Source organism: Petaurus breviceps, unplaced genomic scaffold (assembly GCF_028583685.1).
Source record: "Petaurus breviceps papuanus isolate PSGF00001 unplaced genomic scaffold, PetGlider_PUasm1.0 37, whole genome shotgun sequence".
Classification (NCBI taxonomy): domain Eukaryota; kingdom Metazoa; phylum Chordata; class Mammalia; order Diprotodontia; family Petauridae; genus Petaurus; species Petaurus breviceps.
This window is the reverse complement of record NW_027186296.1, coordinates 100,048,078-100,064,520: the sequence shown is the minus strand read 5'-3', so window position 1 is coordinate 100,064,520 and position 16,443 is coordinate 100,048,078. Positions and strand designations below refer to the sequence as shown.

The following is a 16,443-nucleotide window of genomic DNA, read 5'->3' as shown; positions in this document are numbered from 1 at the left end:
TCACTTATCACTTTCTAATTTATAGCATCATCATTTGGGTACATCTTATCTTTTATTATAAAGTTTCTTGAAGGCAAGGATTATATTTCATCTTTATATTCCAGCACCTAGCATCCCAATGGGTACTTAACATTTATTGAATTAAAGTCAAAGTTAAACTGAAATGAATACAAAATGCAGTTAGGAATGGTATGTATCCTTCTTACAGGGAAGTTATGGAATGGAATGATGTTTGAGCAGTTATCCTAGGAAATGAGTGAAGAGGCAGGGAGGGAGACTGGTCAGCCCCTTTATCCACTATGCAATGCCGTGCCCTTAAATTATATTTTAATCAGAACTTGGTACAGGAGAAAAGTAGAGATCTGAGATGCTTCAGTGTATTTTAAGTTATTTCTTTTGAGCAATACATAAACACTGCATGCTACATAAACAGTGGGCATATTGGTCTTCACTTTTTGGTAGATATGCTTCAATATATAATTGAGGAGCCATTTTCATTGATAACTTTGGTGGATCAAAAAGTCCCAACTTGACAATCAGAACTGTAAAACTCAAAAACAACAATTAAAAGAATTACTATGAGATTTGCCTAAAGATTTTACAAAACAAGAATAAGTCTGATGCAAGCCGGATCCTTCAGAAATGAATGGGGGGAAAGCTTACTCAAAAAGAGGATGCAAGGATTATAAAAGGTAACAACATACTGAATCAACCTTGTTCCCAGTGCCTGGAATGCGCTCTCTCCCTTCTGCTCTGACTACGAATCTCTACGGCACTCCCAGAGGGCCAGTTAAAATCCTGCCGTCTACCGGAAGCTTTCCCCAGTCCCTCTCCATTCTAGTGTCTTCCCTCGGTTAATTACGATTATCCTTATTTTACAGATAAGGAAACCGAGGCTATGTGTCGCGCACAGTTTGGGATTTGGAACAAGAGGACGCCAGTCCTGCGGGTCTCCACCATGACCCCCAGCTGCCTGACCCCAGGTCCCATCCTCGCGCGGGGTGGAAGGGGAGGTTACCCTTGGTTTCCCTCCACGGAGCCCAAGGCCCTACCAAACAGGGCAGATGCTGGATAAATTATTAGCTAGGAGTGAAAATAAAACCCGGGGCGGGCGGGGATAGGCCCGGCTCCGCCCCCACCCGGAGCAAGGAGGCAGTTCTCGCGCTCGCTAGGTGCCTGCAGGGGGCGTCAAGGGGCTCGAGACAGAGTCGCCCCCCGGCGGCGGGAGAAGGCGGCGCTACTGGAGAGAGACCCAGGCCGGGCATGGCCTCCGTGGTGGAATACAAGGGGCCCCGGGTGGGTTACCGCTGTGGCTACTGCGACTCCCCGGCAGGCAAAGTCTCGAGCGGTGAGTGTGGCCGGGCTCTCTGGGCCCAGCTTCCCCTCTCCCTTCCTCCCTTCCCCGGCACGGCCTCGCACGGCCAGCAAGCCTCGCCGTCACTGAAGACAGTCGTTGTTCGAAGGCCGGACTAGAAAGAGCCCCGCGTTGCCCTCGCCAAATATGGCGTGAGTGTCGTCACCCTTCCCCGCCCGCCGCGGTCAGCCCCCGGCGAGGCTTGTCCCTCGGGGGGACCGGTGGTTTTGCCCGCCTCCCCGCCCCGTCTCCGCCTGCCCCAGCCCTCGCCGGCGCGGGGCATTGTGGGGTGTCAGCGGCTGCGGCTCGGAGCGGCTGGAACTAGCCGCGGGGCGGGGGAAGATGGCGGTGGCTCCCGGAACCTCCCCGACCATAGTGGAATACTTCGAGGGCGAGGACTTCTACCGCTGCGGCTACTGCAAAAATGAGACGGGCAGCCGCTCCAATGGTGAGGGAGCTCGGCAGGGCCTGAGGCCCGTCCCGAACGCCATGCCGGCCCGGCGGGGCCGGCGCCTTGGCGGGAGGGGAGCGGAGCGGGGGGAGGGGAGCGGGGGGCGGGCAGGGGGCGGGGAGAGCGAGGCGGTGGCTCGCGCCTGACAGGCTGCGGGCGGGCGGGGGCGGACGTTTGGCTTCCTCTGGCGCGCGGTGTCGGGGTCCCCCTGGCTGCCGGCCCCCGCAGAGGGGGCCGCCCTCCGGTCGTGGCCTATTGATCATCCGCGGATCCGGTACTCATCTTGTTTGACCCTGTCAGGTGTTTGTTTCCTTTCTCCCGGGTGAGACAGCTCCTCGACGGCAGGGATTGTCTTTCGCCTTCCTTTGTATCGGTGCATGGCGCACAGTAGGCGCTTAATCAATGCTTGTGGACTGACTGACGACTGAGGGCGCACAGAAAGGGAGCTGGACGGGTCTGTGGTGACGTCAGCCCTGGAGGCCGAGTACTCTTTACTTTCTTTATCGATTTAAAGAAAAAAGAACTCAGACCTCTTTCAGTCTGCTTCAGCCTCCGTGTCTGTTAGGAACGTTGCACAAAATCACATTATAGTGGGATTGATTGGGAGGACCTTCAGGTTTATTATCCTCGTTAAAGGGCTCTGTGTTCGCCAGACTTGTTAATAAAATGATTGCTGTGATTGGTCCAGCACCTGCACTTTATAGAGGTAAGCTTGGTCACCTGGCAGAGGCCTGATAGAAACGGTCTGAGAGTTGAAGTTAATTCCAAATTCCCAGCTCAGGGTTGGCTTGTTTTCTTTCCTTCTTTCCCCTCTCCATTATACAGGATAGTGCTCATCAATTTAAAAATTTATTTGAAGGGTTCTTCAATTAGAAGAAAGATTAGATTTCTGCTTGTCCTGGGATTGGGCAGGCTTGAGCAAAGGATAAAGGAAGGATCTATTGACTATCTCTTAAGTAACTTTAATTTCTACACCCAGCTTCACAAATTGCCCCAAGAAAGAATACTGATCTCTTAACCTTTTGAGGGCCTTCACCGGCTGGCTGTTGAATACCTTTTAAGCCTTCTTTGACACTACTTCATTGTAACCTACCTTTGTTGCCAAACTGTGGTAAGGAACTGAAGGATCACATGTCTAGAGCTGGAAGAGACACTGATCAGAGGCCATCTAGTCCAGCCCCTTCATTATACAGAGGAGGAACTGGGCCCCAGAAAGATAACAGACTTGCTCAAGGTCATACTGATAAGTCTTGGAGGCAAGCTTTGAACCCAAGTGTTGCAGTTTAAATCCAGGGATGCCAAAATGTTGTTGAGGTGGGGACTCTGCCCATCTAAAAACTGTTTCGGTTTCATGAAGTGTTGTGGTGGAACGGTCTCAAAGAATTCAGTCAGGCCACCTCTAATCCGAGTATAGGTATTTGTTGAGATTGAGGCCTCTCATGAAGGAGGTTAAATTCCAAGAGGAACCAGCAACTTTAGAGAAAGCAAGATGGATTTTTATAGAGTAAAGATGCAATTACATAACAAAAACTTACATAGAATAGAGGAATATCATTAATATTAAAAAGGCAGGAGGAGTTTCTTAAGGGATTAGGTAATGGAGGAGGGGACCCATCTGTGGTTCAACATTCTCTTCATTCTGCCCTCTAACTGGCTAGCTATTGTGGTTAAAACAGATAGTTAGGTATTGTGGTCTTGTCTTGGGCTAGATGGATGATGTGATTGTGCTTGAATATAAGAACAGACCTGTTTCTGTGAAAATGGGTCTGGGGACAGTGACCAGGTAGAGGCAGTAGCTGGGTTCCCATCACATGGACACACCTGCTGTTTCTGTGGAAACTAAGAGTCCAGGGACATATCTGTTGTTCCATTGAGCAGTGAGGCATATACACTAAGTTAGGACATTGGGGGGGGTGGGGGGGTTTAGGTAGATGCAGTGGGCCTGCTGTTCAGTAGGGCCAGGCCTATAATGAAGTTAGAATATTGGGGCTGGGGGCGGCTAGGTGGTACAGTAAATAGAGCACTGGAGTCAGGAGGACTGAGTTCAAATACAGCCTCAGACAATTGACAAACTTACTAGCAGTGTGACTTTGGGCAAGTCAACCCCAATTGCCCTCCAAAAAGCAAAGAAAAAAAAGAATATTGGGGCTGGGGGCAGCTTTATTAGGATTCCATCATTCTCCCCTCAAAGAGTTGGGACCCAAATTCATTTGGGAGAAGGGATGAAGGTCTTAGCTCCTGTGGCTTCTACAGGCTGAAAAGGGGAGTAGAGCTGTTCCTGTCTCAGTGGGTCCCGAGGAGGAAGTTGACTGGAACAAAGCATAGATCACATCCAGGGGATGGTAGTAGGTGAGTATGGACTGCTCTCCACTGTTTGCTGCCCATTGTAGGTGAATTGGCCTGTAATCTGAGAGACACAAATCTGACAGGCAAGTTCAGTATGCAGGGCCCAAGATATAAGGAGAAAGACAGATATATATATATATAGGCAGTTGACTAGCCCAAGTACCTTTTTACTAAACTATTTAGGCTGTAGAAAGGAATATAATTTTAGGCTTAATAGCTCTGATCTACACACATTCTAGCAGCTCAGATGTAACCCAGCCTTAGTAATGATTAACATTGTGTTTGTACCTTTCTTTCACAAACATCTTTTCACTTGTCTAATTGTTCTCATATCATTCAAAAAAAATCTTCTATTCCAGGGAATTATCTTTCTACTTGACTATGCAGGTAGGCAGGTGACAAGCCTCTGTATTAATTTACCCAGTTGTTTGGGATATGGAATGACTACACATTCAGATTGAGAACAGCAAAATTTCAAATACCTGCATTTTACTTTTACTATCTTTTACTGACCACTTGCTGTAATTAGAGAAATTTGTCATAAAAGGAAAAAGCAGGAACATGCCAGATATGACAAGATAAAACATCCTTAACTCTGTTTGAATTCAGATAAGAGTCACTTTAAATCCATCTCATAGCCAGACTGAAGAATAGCCAGGTGAGAGATTCCTTTTCAAAGAAAGACAATGGGGAAACTGAGCCAGGAGGGTCCCATTTTAGATTGAGGCTAAAATTGTCCTCTCGGCTTTTCCCAAAAGCAAACCTTCACCTGTAGCAGGATCACACTCCCTCTGAGTAGTTTGTGGCATTTCTCTCAGATGCTGATTTAATGTAGACAATTATATCTAAATTCAAACTCAAAATAAAACTAGTTGGCATTCCCAATGTTTTTTTACCTCAAATGACAAGTCTCACTAATCACAGTTTAGGGGTTGATACAATTGTTTTTGTTACTCTCGTGGAATTAAAATAAGCAATAAAAGTTTACCATGACTTACATACATAAGAGATTTCATTTCTCAGTAAACCAAGTTCATTGTTTAGGAACTCCATAACCCAAACAAGCTCTTTTTTTTTTCCCAGGGCTGATGACCTTGCCCACCAGATGGTTTCTAGGGATCTCGCAAATTTGCAAATAAGGAGAAATTGATAGGGACCCCAAAGAAGGCTAATCTGCTTGTCCACCCTATGATATTCTTCCTCTGGACTGATGAAAACCACATACTTTATGTGTGGCAAGTCCCCTCTTTTCAATACTGATTTTTCTTTTTCCATGCCAGGATGTCTTTCAGGGTTCCCATATTTTATATTTAGGATCCCAGTATATAGTAGCTGGCATATGTGGCCTCTGGTCACTCCCTATAGCCCTACATTGGAGGTCACCTTGGCCATCTTCCTAAGGGAAGACAGTAGTCTACCCTGTCTACCCTGTCTACCCTTAGAGCTGCTGTGGGATCAATTTTAGGTTTTAACATTATAGCAATAATCCCAAATAACTTAGTTAAAATTTTATAATTTTCATAAGTAAGAGCCAACTTGTTTTAGCTTTAAGACAGGATTCTTAGCAGGACTTAATAAAATAACAAACCTGGTTTTAAACAAATTTTTTTCCACTGTCTTTTAGTTTCAACAAAATTCAGATTAAAAGTTGCTTTGCCTAATACTGTTTCTGGCTTACAGTGGTCACTCAGGTTTTACAATATAAGATAATTTTACTACATTGTAGAAATACAATAATAACACAAACAGTAAGATGACATTAATTGCATTTCCAAATCACATATAAAAATTATTGATAGAAGATTGGTCTTACCAAGTGTAGAGGCTTGTTGACTTCTGGCTTCATTTTCTCCTCTCCTTTTCTCATCTCCCTACAGTTGCAGAGCCTGGTTGTGGGGGTGGTCGATTTGGTAAGGAAGGAGAAAGAGGACACCACTGCTTGTGTGGGAGAGACTAAGGGCCAGGTACTGACTGGAGGTTGTAGAGTCCAGTGGCTGAATTAAAAGTCCAGGAGCATTGAGGAGAGGGTTTTGGTGAATAAGGAGGAGGGTCCCAGAGGAACCCACAAGCTTCCTGATAGGGGTTGCTTGGCTTTGGGGAACTTGAAGCAGAAACTCCAGGTTCTGGTGGTGTGGGAGCAAGGACTTGGGGTTTTGAGAGGGGAGGTTCATCTGCTTACTTAGAGGAGTGGGCTTCAGGGTACCCAGAGGTGTAGGGCTGTTGCTTTCTGTTTGTATCTGTCTGATCTGTGTCTGTGTAAAAATCTCTGAGTCTGCCACTTTGTAAGACTCAATGTAGCCGACCAGAAAAGAAAAAAATTGTACCTGGGCTAGAAAGATTGATGGTCTGATTACTGTACTTAAGTCAAGTCATTCTGTTATCTTGACTGGAACTTTCCCTCCATGTAGAATGATCTTTCCTTTACCTTATTCCATAGTTATTTATGGGTATATCTTGCTTATAAATCAAAAGCTCCTGGAGATCAGTGACTGTACCACCAACAGTGATAACTGGTACATGCATAGTAGAAGGCACAATAATTGTTTGTTGAATTGTTAGGTAATGAGTTTCCTTTTATCTGAAGTCTTAAAGGAAGTCATATGAACAGACATTTATTTATTAAGCTCTTAGCCATGGGCCCAGCACTGTGCTAAGGGACCAGAAAGAACAATAAAAGACAGTGCTTGATCTCAAGGAGCTAAGTCTGATGTGAGAGACAACGTGCAAACAACAATGTGCAAACAAGGTCAAAGGATATATTGAAGATATCATCGGGAAAGAGACAGGAAATTGTGTACAGGTAACAGGGGAGAAGACCAGGAAAAGCTTCTGGCAGTGGTTGGGATTTTAGCTGAGGCTTGAAGGAAGCTTGGGAGAGTATTCTAGGCATTACATCCAGTTAAAACTCTTGTAGTGGGTGACAAAAAGCAAGGAAGCCATTGTCACTGGATTGCAGAGTATATGGAAAGGTATGCTATAAGAAGTCTAGAAAGGCAGGAAGGGGCCAGGTTATGAAGGACTTTTAAAAAGTTTAGAGAATTTTGTGTATGATACTGGAGGTAATAGGGAGCCATTTAAGTTTTTTGAATGGTGGAGAGTGGGGTGATGTAATCAAACCTATGCTTTAGGAAAATCAGTTTGATAACTGAGTGGAGGATGGATTGGAATGGGGAAAGACTTAAACTTAGGAGACCACATTCCAGGCAATTGCAGTGACCAGGTTTGAAGTGATAAGGACTTGCAAGCACCAGGATGGTAGCAGTATCAGAGGAAAGAAAAGGGGGGGTATGTATGAGAGATATTACATACCTAGGGTATCTAGCTTGAGTTACTGGAAAGATGGTGATACCCTCAAGAGTAATTTAAAGTTTGGGAGTAATATAAAAGTAGGGTTAGGGGGCAAGATAAGAGTTCAGTTTTGGTCATGTTGACTTTAAGGTCTCTATAAGACATTCAGCTCAAAGATATGCAGTTAGAGATGTGAGACTGGGGGTCAGAGCTAAACAAATAGATGTGAGAATCACTGACAGAGATGATAATTGAATCCATGAGAGCTGATGACAACACTAACTGAATACAGTACAGAAAAAAAAAAAAGACGGCCCAGGACTGAGCCTGGGACAGCTGTGTTAGTAGACATAGCCTGTATAAAGTTTTAGCAAAAGAGACTGAGGAGTGGTTACAGAGGAAGAAAACCAGGAGAAAATGGTGCCATGAAAACCTAGAAAGAAGAGAGAATGAATGTAATGTTCTAGAACAAATTTATGCTTCAAGTAGAAGTTGGACTATGTGACCTTTGAACAAAGTTCCTTCCAACACTAAGATTCTTTAGTGGTAGGGTGAAGACTTGGAAGTATTTAGTACAAATGATCTTGGTCAAGTTACTCTTGGAGAGCCTCAGTTTCCTCATCTGTAAAATGAAGGGAGTTAGAATAGATGGCATTAGAGATCCCTTACCTGTTCAAAATCTTCCACTTGTAGATATATGATCCTGTGATTGAAGTGACTTTAGAGTGTTACCTTTTCATTCAACAAGCATTTATTAAGCACCTTCTGTGTGCCATTCAATGAGACTACAAAGACAAAAATGAAATAGATCTTGACCCTAAGGAGCTTACATTCTTTCAGGTGAAAATAGCATGAACACAACTAAATACAAAACACAAAATAATTTGTGGAATGTGGGGAAGAGATCTGAAGACACCTTATACTGAAGTGGCATTTGAGCTGACCTTGTGAAGAGAACTGGGGATTCCTGGAGAGAGAAGTGAGGAGAAAGTTCTTTCCCACCGATTAACAATAGCATTAAGTGCTTAGTATATGTGAGGCACCGTTGAGGCATTGGACTGACCAAAAGAGTTTCTTCCCTCAAGGAACTTATATTCTTTTTTTTTTTCTCTTTTGGAGGGGGGAAAGTAGGGCAATTGGGGTTAAGTGACTTGCCCAACGTCACACAGATAGTTTTATTTTAAGTGTCTGAGGCTGGATTTGAACTCAGGTCCTCCTGACTCTAGGGCCAGTGCTGTATTCACTGAGCCACCTAGTTGCACCGAGGAACTTATATTCTACTAAGGAAATGCAACATATTCAACATATTTGCTGACAAGAAAATATGGGATAAATACACAGATATTGGAGCCCTGGGGGCAGTAATAATTTGGGAGGGAGGAGAGATCAGGAAGAGCTTCTTGAAAAAGGGGGCATTTGAACTGGACCTTGAAGGAACCTACAGGGGATTCAAGAGGTGGAGTTGAGGCAGAGTATTTCAAGATGGTAGACACCTGGTATAAAGGCATAGAGATACAGGACAAGGTTTGTCATAAAAGGAACACCATAAAAAGACCAATTTGCCTATAGTGTGTCTGAAGGGGAGTAATGTGTAATCATCATGAAAAGACAAGCTGCAGCCAGATTATGAAAGGTTTTAAATGCCACATAGATGAGTTTGTATTTTACTAGAAGGATAACGGAATCCTCTGAGGTTTCTTAAGCAAGGCAGTGAGATGGCTATACCTTAGTGCTATCAGTTTGTCAGGTATAGGCTGAATTGGAGAAGAGAACCTGACTCTGTAGGCCTGCTAATGAGAACGCTGTTGCATGATCTGGACTCAAAGTGATAAGGGTTGGTCTAGGGTGGTCATGGTGTGAACAGAAAGAGATGTTGAAGCATGAAGGCCACTTGTGCAAAGGTCCAGAGACAGGAAATGGAATGTAGTTAGGAGAGGAACAATGAGTCTTTTTGCCTGTAGTGAGTACTGGGTGGAAAGGTAGCTGGATACAGGATTAAGAAGGACTTTAAATACCAAATAGAGTAGTTGGTATTTTATCCTAGAGACAAATGGGAACTCTTTTGCTGTGTCTTTCCCATTGCTATGCTCTGTACATCACAGATTTAGAGCTGTAAGAGAACTTAGCCATCTGTCCCAATGTTCTTTTGCAGATTTGGCAACTGAGGTTACACAGGCAATAAATTGGCAGAACCAGAATTAAAACTTAGGTCCTGGGGTGGCTAGGTGGCCCAGTGAATAGAGCACAGGCCCTGGAGTCAGGAGGGCCTGAGTTTAAATCTGGCCTCAGACACTTAACACACAAAAAAACTAGCCATGTGACCTTGGGCAAATCACTTAACACCAAAAAGCAAAAAAAAGAAAACCAAAAACTTGAGTCCTTTGACTGCAAAGACTTCTTTTCACTGCATTACACTCAATACCTTACTATAAGCATGTCTTCTTGCCTGCACTTGATAATAGATTCTATAAAACACTGACTCAATCAATCGTTATAAAAGTGGTTTTTAAAGTTTATTATTTGACCATTTAAAATCATTCATTCACTCTCCATTGCCTGCATGGATGAAGTCCAGACTCCTTAACTATCTTCTCTGTTATGTCTGGTCTCAGGCACCCGTAGGGCTTTGAGACAGTCACAGAAAAAGTGCTGTATCTAAAATGTAACTGCAGAGAAGCATGAGAAAACTTAGGAATTGATGCAGAATAAATAAAGCAGAACTATCAAAGAATTATATACAATAACAATACATATATAAATGGAAAGAACAATGGCAAACCAAAATTGATAACTGTATAGTTATGACCAAGTTTGACCCCTGAGTTGAATTCCCTCTCTCCCATTGTAGAGGTGGGGGGACGGTGGGTGTGGAATATGGCATATACATTCAGACATGATCCATGTGTTAATTTTTTTCCCATTTCTTAAACTTTGTTATGTGAGATAGCTTGCTGGGTAGGAGAGGGATGTATTTGGAAAGAAATATGATTTAACAATAAAAATAACAACATTTTAAAAAGAAATGTTGCTAGGGCGGCCTGTAATCTTATTACAATTTGTCTGTGTCTAAAACACAGCCGTGGAACTTTAAGATGCCTGAGGAAGGTAGACAGAAATATAACTCACTGCCTTCCCTACCCTCCAACTTCCTTTCCATTTATTATCAAACTGCTGTTAGGCACATTCACATCAGGGAAATCCTGTGGTAAGCACCAGACCCTTTCCTGAGCCCTAGAAACTTATTGGGTTTAACTGGAACTCTTCAAACAACCAGATATTTCTAAAGGGCACCTGTTTATTGTCAGCCTTAGTTTGTATTGGTAGTACTCAATATTCTTACTTCTCTTTAGGAATCCTATTAGCTATACTTCCAGTCCCATAGGCGGGTGGTAGTGGTACAAAATGCAACACACCGTCTTGTCTCCATTGTATACTTGAACTGTTTTGTTAATATCTCACTTTTGTGTTGTCTTCCTCCTTTTAGTCCCATTGTGAAAGTGATTGGCGCCTTCTTGGATACCTCCAGTGCATTCTTCTCGCCTTAGAGAGAACTGTTGACATTTTTATTTAACTACCACATGCAGTCTTCTGGTTCATACTTCTAATCAGTCAGATAGCAAATTACTCCCACTTCTGTCTGTAGTACAGAATCTCTGTATTTGATTTTAAACTTATTAAACTAGATCCCACCCTTTGCTGAACAAGTTGTTCCTCTTTTCATGGAAATTTAAATGAAACATAAAGGTTTGGGGTGTTAGATGTGAAAACCTCTGAGTTTCAAGGTATGTGACAGTCCTAACTCGAAAGTCATAGGGTTAAGTAGCTGGGAAATAGTGAATGGGTTGGAAATATTTGTTGTCTCAAGTATGGTTGACAGGAATATAATCCAAGTTGTATTTGCCCTTTTGGGTTCCAGTTGAACTTTTGGTCTTTGTTAATCCCCCTGTTTCTTTCCCTGTTTCCTGCCTGCTCTAAGTAATATTTTCTGAATCAGCCAGATTTCTTTCTGCAGGTACTGTTCTATGTTCTCAACAAGGTTGGCATCTATTAAGTGTTTTGCATATTTGTGAGGCACAGACATGGACAAATAATTCTCTTTGGAAGCTACCTGAAAAGATAAACTTCTAAAGGCAGAGTCCATTATATTATTACTATTATGTGTTGGGATACTTTGTCATCAGAAGGAATTGGATCAAGTTCTGCTTTAAATGTGTGCTGTATAACAGTGTAGATGCTGTTTAATGTCCTAGGTAGTACATCATACATATTAGCTTGGTAGTGGATGGCAGGCTTTGAAAAGCATTCCCTGAACTTCAAACCTATATTGAAGTCTTCCAAAACTTGGTTATTAACTGTGGCCTTCTATCTGAGGTAGTCCTGAGAACCCATGTAGGTGAATCACTTTCAGGAAATACCTTGATATGAGTTGGATGGTAGCTTGGAATACAGAATCTTGTGGCATATTTTCAAGAAGGCAAAAATTGTCATAAGGATGGTGATGTTCTCTTGTGAAGGTGATTATCTATGTCATTTGTAAATAAGGTCCCTCCTGTTGCTCTGGTTGAGGAGATACTGCTAATGGTTATAAAAGCCTCTTGCAAAGTTTCCTTTTGCATTGGTACTTAATCCATACCTTGGATGCTGTGCCTGTAGTAGTATGGCAGGATGATGACTGGAGTAAGCATGTTGAATGAGTGGAAAAAAACCAAGTGCTTACCATGTGTGAACACTCTGCTGAATGCTTGGGATATAAATAGAAAAGTGTGACAGCCCCTTTTCTCAAGGAATTCCCAGTATAATTGAAGGAGATAACATGGATAAGAGAATTAAGCTTTTTAATGGATGGAGAAGCCTGGAGTCCTAAAGATGTAGAAGTGGGGCAGTTGACAAGTTCCAGCTGCAGGGGTCTTTTAGAGTACATAGTACATTGGTAGTTTAGATGGCCCTGTCTTGGGGTTTCAAGAGTGTAGTGTCACCTAGAATACTGTAGGACACAGTGTCAAGGCAGATAATGAGGTCTAAATGTTCTCCATCTTTTTGGAAGGATTGACTTCCTGCTTAGAATGCTGTGAATAACCATCTGACCTCTAAAGGCTTAAATTCTAGTAGAGAAAACTACTACTCTTGGGAAGTAGGGAATGGGCCTGTGGGTTACCTTCCATAGGGGTGGGTTGTGGAAAATCAACTGGGGTGGGGGGAGAAGGTAGGAGAGGAGTTGGTAAGAAGGTTATGGGAGAAAGGGTACCTTGTAACACTTGTACTGCCAGGTCAGCCAGTGTCCCGATGGATTCTGTGTAACCTGGAGTAGAAGAGTGAGGAGCAAGGAAGAATGACCTTCCCTGCTGTCTGACAGTCCAAGTGGGTGGGAAAGTAAAAGAGCCAAATGAAACATATATGTCAGAACTTAGTAGTTCTGGGAAATGTTTGGCTTGTTGTCTTTACTTATATGTCCTCTATGCTGGGTGTTGTTGGGGCATTCATACACAGTTGGTTGTTACTGTTGGGAGCTTCAGGAATAGCATTTACCAGAAGGGCTCTAGGCAGTGGTAAGACTGCCACAATGTCATTGACTATTATTTTGGTATTCCTGGGTAGAGCTTGTGGCACCTTGACCTGCTAGGCACATCTAACATATACCTAACCACGTATATAGGTGAATAATGGCGTATTAGCCAAGGTGTTTATCATTTGGACATGGGAATAACCCAGACATTTTTAGAAAATGGAAGAGAACCAGAATTAGGTACCTTTTTTCAAGATGAATTGGAGGTAAATTTTTGATGAAACAAACTCCTTGAGGGGCTGTTTTATTTTTGTCTTTTTATCTGTAACTCCTAGCACTATGAATGGCATATTAATAAATGTTGATTTATTCGTGTAATAGTACAAGTGAAGTCCTTGGATAAACTACTTCCCAGGACAAAAATATTTGTGTTTTGCTACTGATGTATCTTTTCATAGTTAAAAAAAATTACAGTTTATATTTTTAAATAGTTTATACTTTATTTTAAAAAGTCTAATCTGCTGGAATTAATTATTAACTTTGACTTTTATTTATTGATAACAGGCATGTGGGCACATTCAATGACAGTTCAGGATTACCAAGCTCTTATAGACCGTGGATGGCGAAGGTAAATCCATCTAATACAGATATTTTCTAGCCCCGTGGTTTCTTCACAGAACTTATACATTTACATTGCCACAATGTTAAACCTTCCTACTAGCTGATTTTTGTTTTTAGGCTTGGTCAGTCCAAAAAAACAGATGCCTCAGTACATAGGTTGGGGGGAGTGGGGTATTGCACAGAATGTCTCAGATATGTTGGTTGGGATTATTTTTGCTTAACTGTTACAGGTCAGTTCAGTGGGAGTGGTATTTTAGAAATTAGTGGTATAAAAAAACAAGACACTAATAAAACATTAAAATTAGGATAGAGACTAGACCTGTAATTTTAGTAGCCTAGGGAACTTCTAGGTGAGGAAAGTCCAGTGTGGGTTGACTCCTTCTTTATAACACCAAGTCAGTCTTATATAGTTACTTAGAGCACTGAGAGATTAAGTGACTTGCCCAAGGGTTACACAGACAGGGTATGTTACAAGTGGAACTTCAAACCAGATCTTGTTTTCTCAGAGGCTAGTTGTCTACCCATTATGCTCTGTGGCTTTCCAAAATGTATTTTAAAACTTTTTTGCATTTAAACTAATTGTGGAAAAATAGTATTATGTTTAAGTAAAAAAGTGTATTTTGACCCTGAATCTCTAATGGGTAGAGAACTAAACTCGTTGTCAGAAGCTCCTGTGTAGTTGTGTCTTGCCTAACTGTAAAGTGGGTATGCTATTATTATGGCACCTACCTCATAGGGATAGTGTGAGTATCAAATGAGATAAAGTATGTAAATACACTTAAAAATGTGAGATGTTGTTGCTATTATTGTTACTATTTTTTAACCTTAAAATTTAATTGCTGTTAATATTTTTAGTCTTTGACACTTTACAATTGTGAATACTTTTAATTTCTCATCTTAGCTGCAAATTGTAGTGAATCTTAATCAACTAGACTTATCAGATAAAGTAATCCTGCTATTACTTAATACTAATATAGAATTTGGTATAAAATGATTAAATTTTGGAATCTTTCCATTTTAGTTTAATTGAACCATCAGAAAAGCTTGATTATAGTACTTTCTTGTGGCATTGAACCCAAGGATGTCATTATGATAGTCCTCCTGCTCATCTAATTTTTACTTTTACACACTTCAAAAACCTGTCCTTTCAGCAGTATGTATACTTTCTTCACCATTGTGGATTTTAACCACTCCATATCTTGGCATACAGTTTTCATGAGTTGCTATGGCTGAAAAACTTAATCTCATGGTAGCCCAAACTCTGATGATAAAATGAGTCCTTCTGAACTTAAGCAAGTTGGGCCTTGGACGTTAGGTTTACGTTCTGTTGATGAACCTCCATGCTCAAAGGCTTTCTGGTTTGGGGAGGACTTCTGCCAGAACTTTAATTCCCAGGACCTTGTCCACACTCTGATGAGGCATCATAGTTGGGCTTTAGTGGGAGATTTTTTGTGTAACAATATTCAGCCCAAATTTAATTTATATCATTGAATTTAGCCTTGAGTGATTGGATGTGAATAGAGATAAGTAGATAGCCTGACTCAAATCTGGAAGACCTAGGTCTGTTACAACTTCTGACATCTATTGGCTATTTGACAACAGGCAAATCACTTAATCTTTCGTTACCCAGAACAGTTAACCATGTTAATCTGCATGGTAGAGGGAGTTCCTGCATCAATGAAATCCTAGGTTTGAACTTGAACCTGTGTCATTTCAGTAACCATAGAGATAGTAGACTGCCCTTTTGGTACTTTTATTACATCCCTTTATATTGAAAAGTTTAGAAGAAAAGAAATATTTTTGGTTTATACATTTGTTAAGAGATGAAAAAAATATTTGAGGAAGGGCAATTAAAAGTAAAGCTTTTTTTATACTAGTGATTAGATTTTTACTTTGAGTAGTACTTTATTTTTAGTCTTCTGTGTATCTAGGAAAAATGTCTGAAAAATTAACAAGAATATTTTATTATTTTAGAAGTGGGAAGTATGTATACAAACCTGTTATGAATCAGACGTGTTGTCCTCAGTACACAATAAGGTAAGACCTCTGTATTGCAAATGCTTTTTGAAGCATAGTAGTGATAGAAATAGTGGAGCCGTGGTATGAAAATTGCATTCTCTTGAGCACTGTCACCATAAATACTTTAACCATATATGGACCTAGGTTGGGGTTTTTTTTGTTTTTTTACAGGTTATCTTCTCCCATTAGAATGTGAGTTTCTTGAGAGCAGAGAATTTTTTTTTTTTGTATTTCCAGCATTTTGTATAGTGACTAGCACTTAGTTAATTCTTAATAAAGTCCAGTTGAGTGACTAGGATTCCAAGTAGAAGCTCATTGTAATTTTGAGAGTTCTACTTATTGATGCTTTTTCTTTGTCTTTCATATATCAGAATATCATACCTGGAAAGTTCCTCAGTGACTTTTCAGTCCATCTCAGAAGGAATCTGTACTGTAACATGCAAAATAAGTTGTCATCTATTACTGTTTAAATACTCCAGTTTGGGGCAGCTTCTACCTCCCAAGGCAGTCCAGTTTATTTTTGCACAGCTCTCATGGTTAGGAGCTTCTCTAGGGATTAAGCTTCAGATCATCTCTTTGCATGTTCTACTCCTAGTTGTGCCACCTTTGGACAAGTACAACTTTTATGCCTCTTTCACATGGTATCCTTGCATATAATAGTCCAAACCAGGTAGCTGGTTTTGCTAAAAAACAAACAAAAAACTTGCTTGAAAATAAGAATTTTCTACAACCAGTTCAACTCAGTAAGCATTTATTGAGCATATGCTATATACCAAACATCATTATTTGTCACTGGAGATAAAAATACAAAAATGAAATGTCTCTATCTTATAAAAACTTATATTCTACTGGGGGAAAAGT

At 41.4% G+C, this 16,443-nt stretch overlaps 1 protein-coding gene across 14 annotated transcripts in view; it reads left to right on the top strand.

Moving 5' to 3' along the window:
- Positions 1-1,160: 1,160 nt before the first annotated feature.
- ATE1 (arginyltransferase 1) overlaps positions 1,161-16,443 on the top strand; it is a 227,633-nt gene continuing 212,350 nt past the window's right edge. For 5 of the 14 annotated variants that reach the window (XM_069099119.1, XM_069099124.1, XM_069099118.1 and 2 more), the window contains exons 1-3: positions 1,603-1,802; positions 13,507-13,570; positions 15,538-15,600. In XM_069099119.1, coding sequence (XP_068955220.1) covers positions 1,697-1,802; positions 13,507-13,570; positions 15,538-15,600 — 233 coding nt within the window. In that variant the 5' untranslated portion in view covers positions 1,603-1,696. Of the gene's footprint in view, positions 1,349-1,600; positions 1,803-1,957; positions 2,080-2,106; positions 2,128-2,200; positions 2,512-13,506; positions 13,571-15,537; positions 15,601-16,443 lie in introns of those variants that run through there. The other 9 variants (XM_069099126.1, XM_069099125.1, XM_069099112.1 and 6 more) reach the window with 8 other exon arrangements.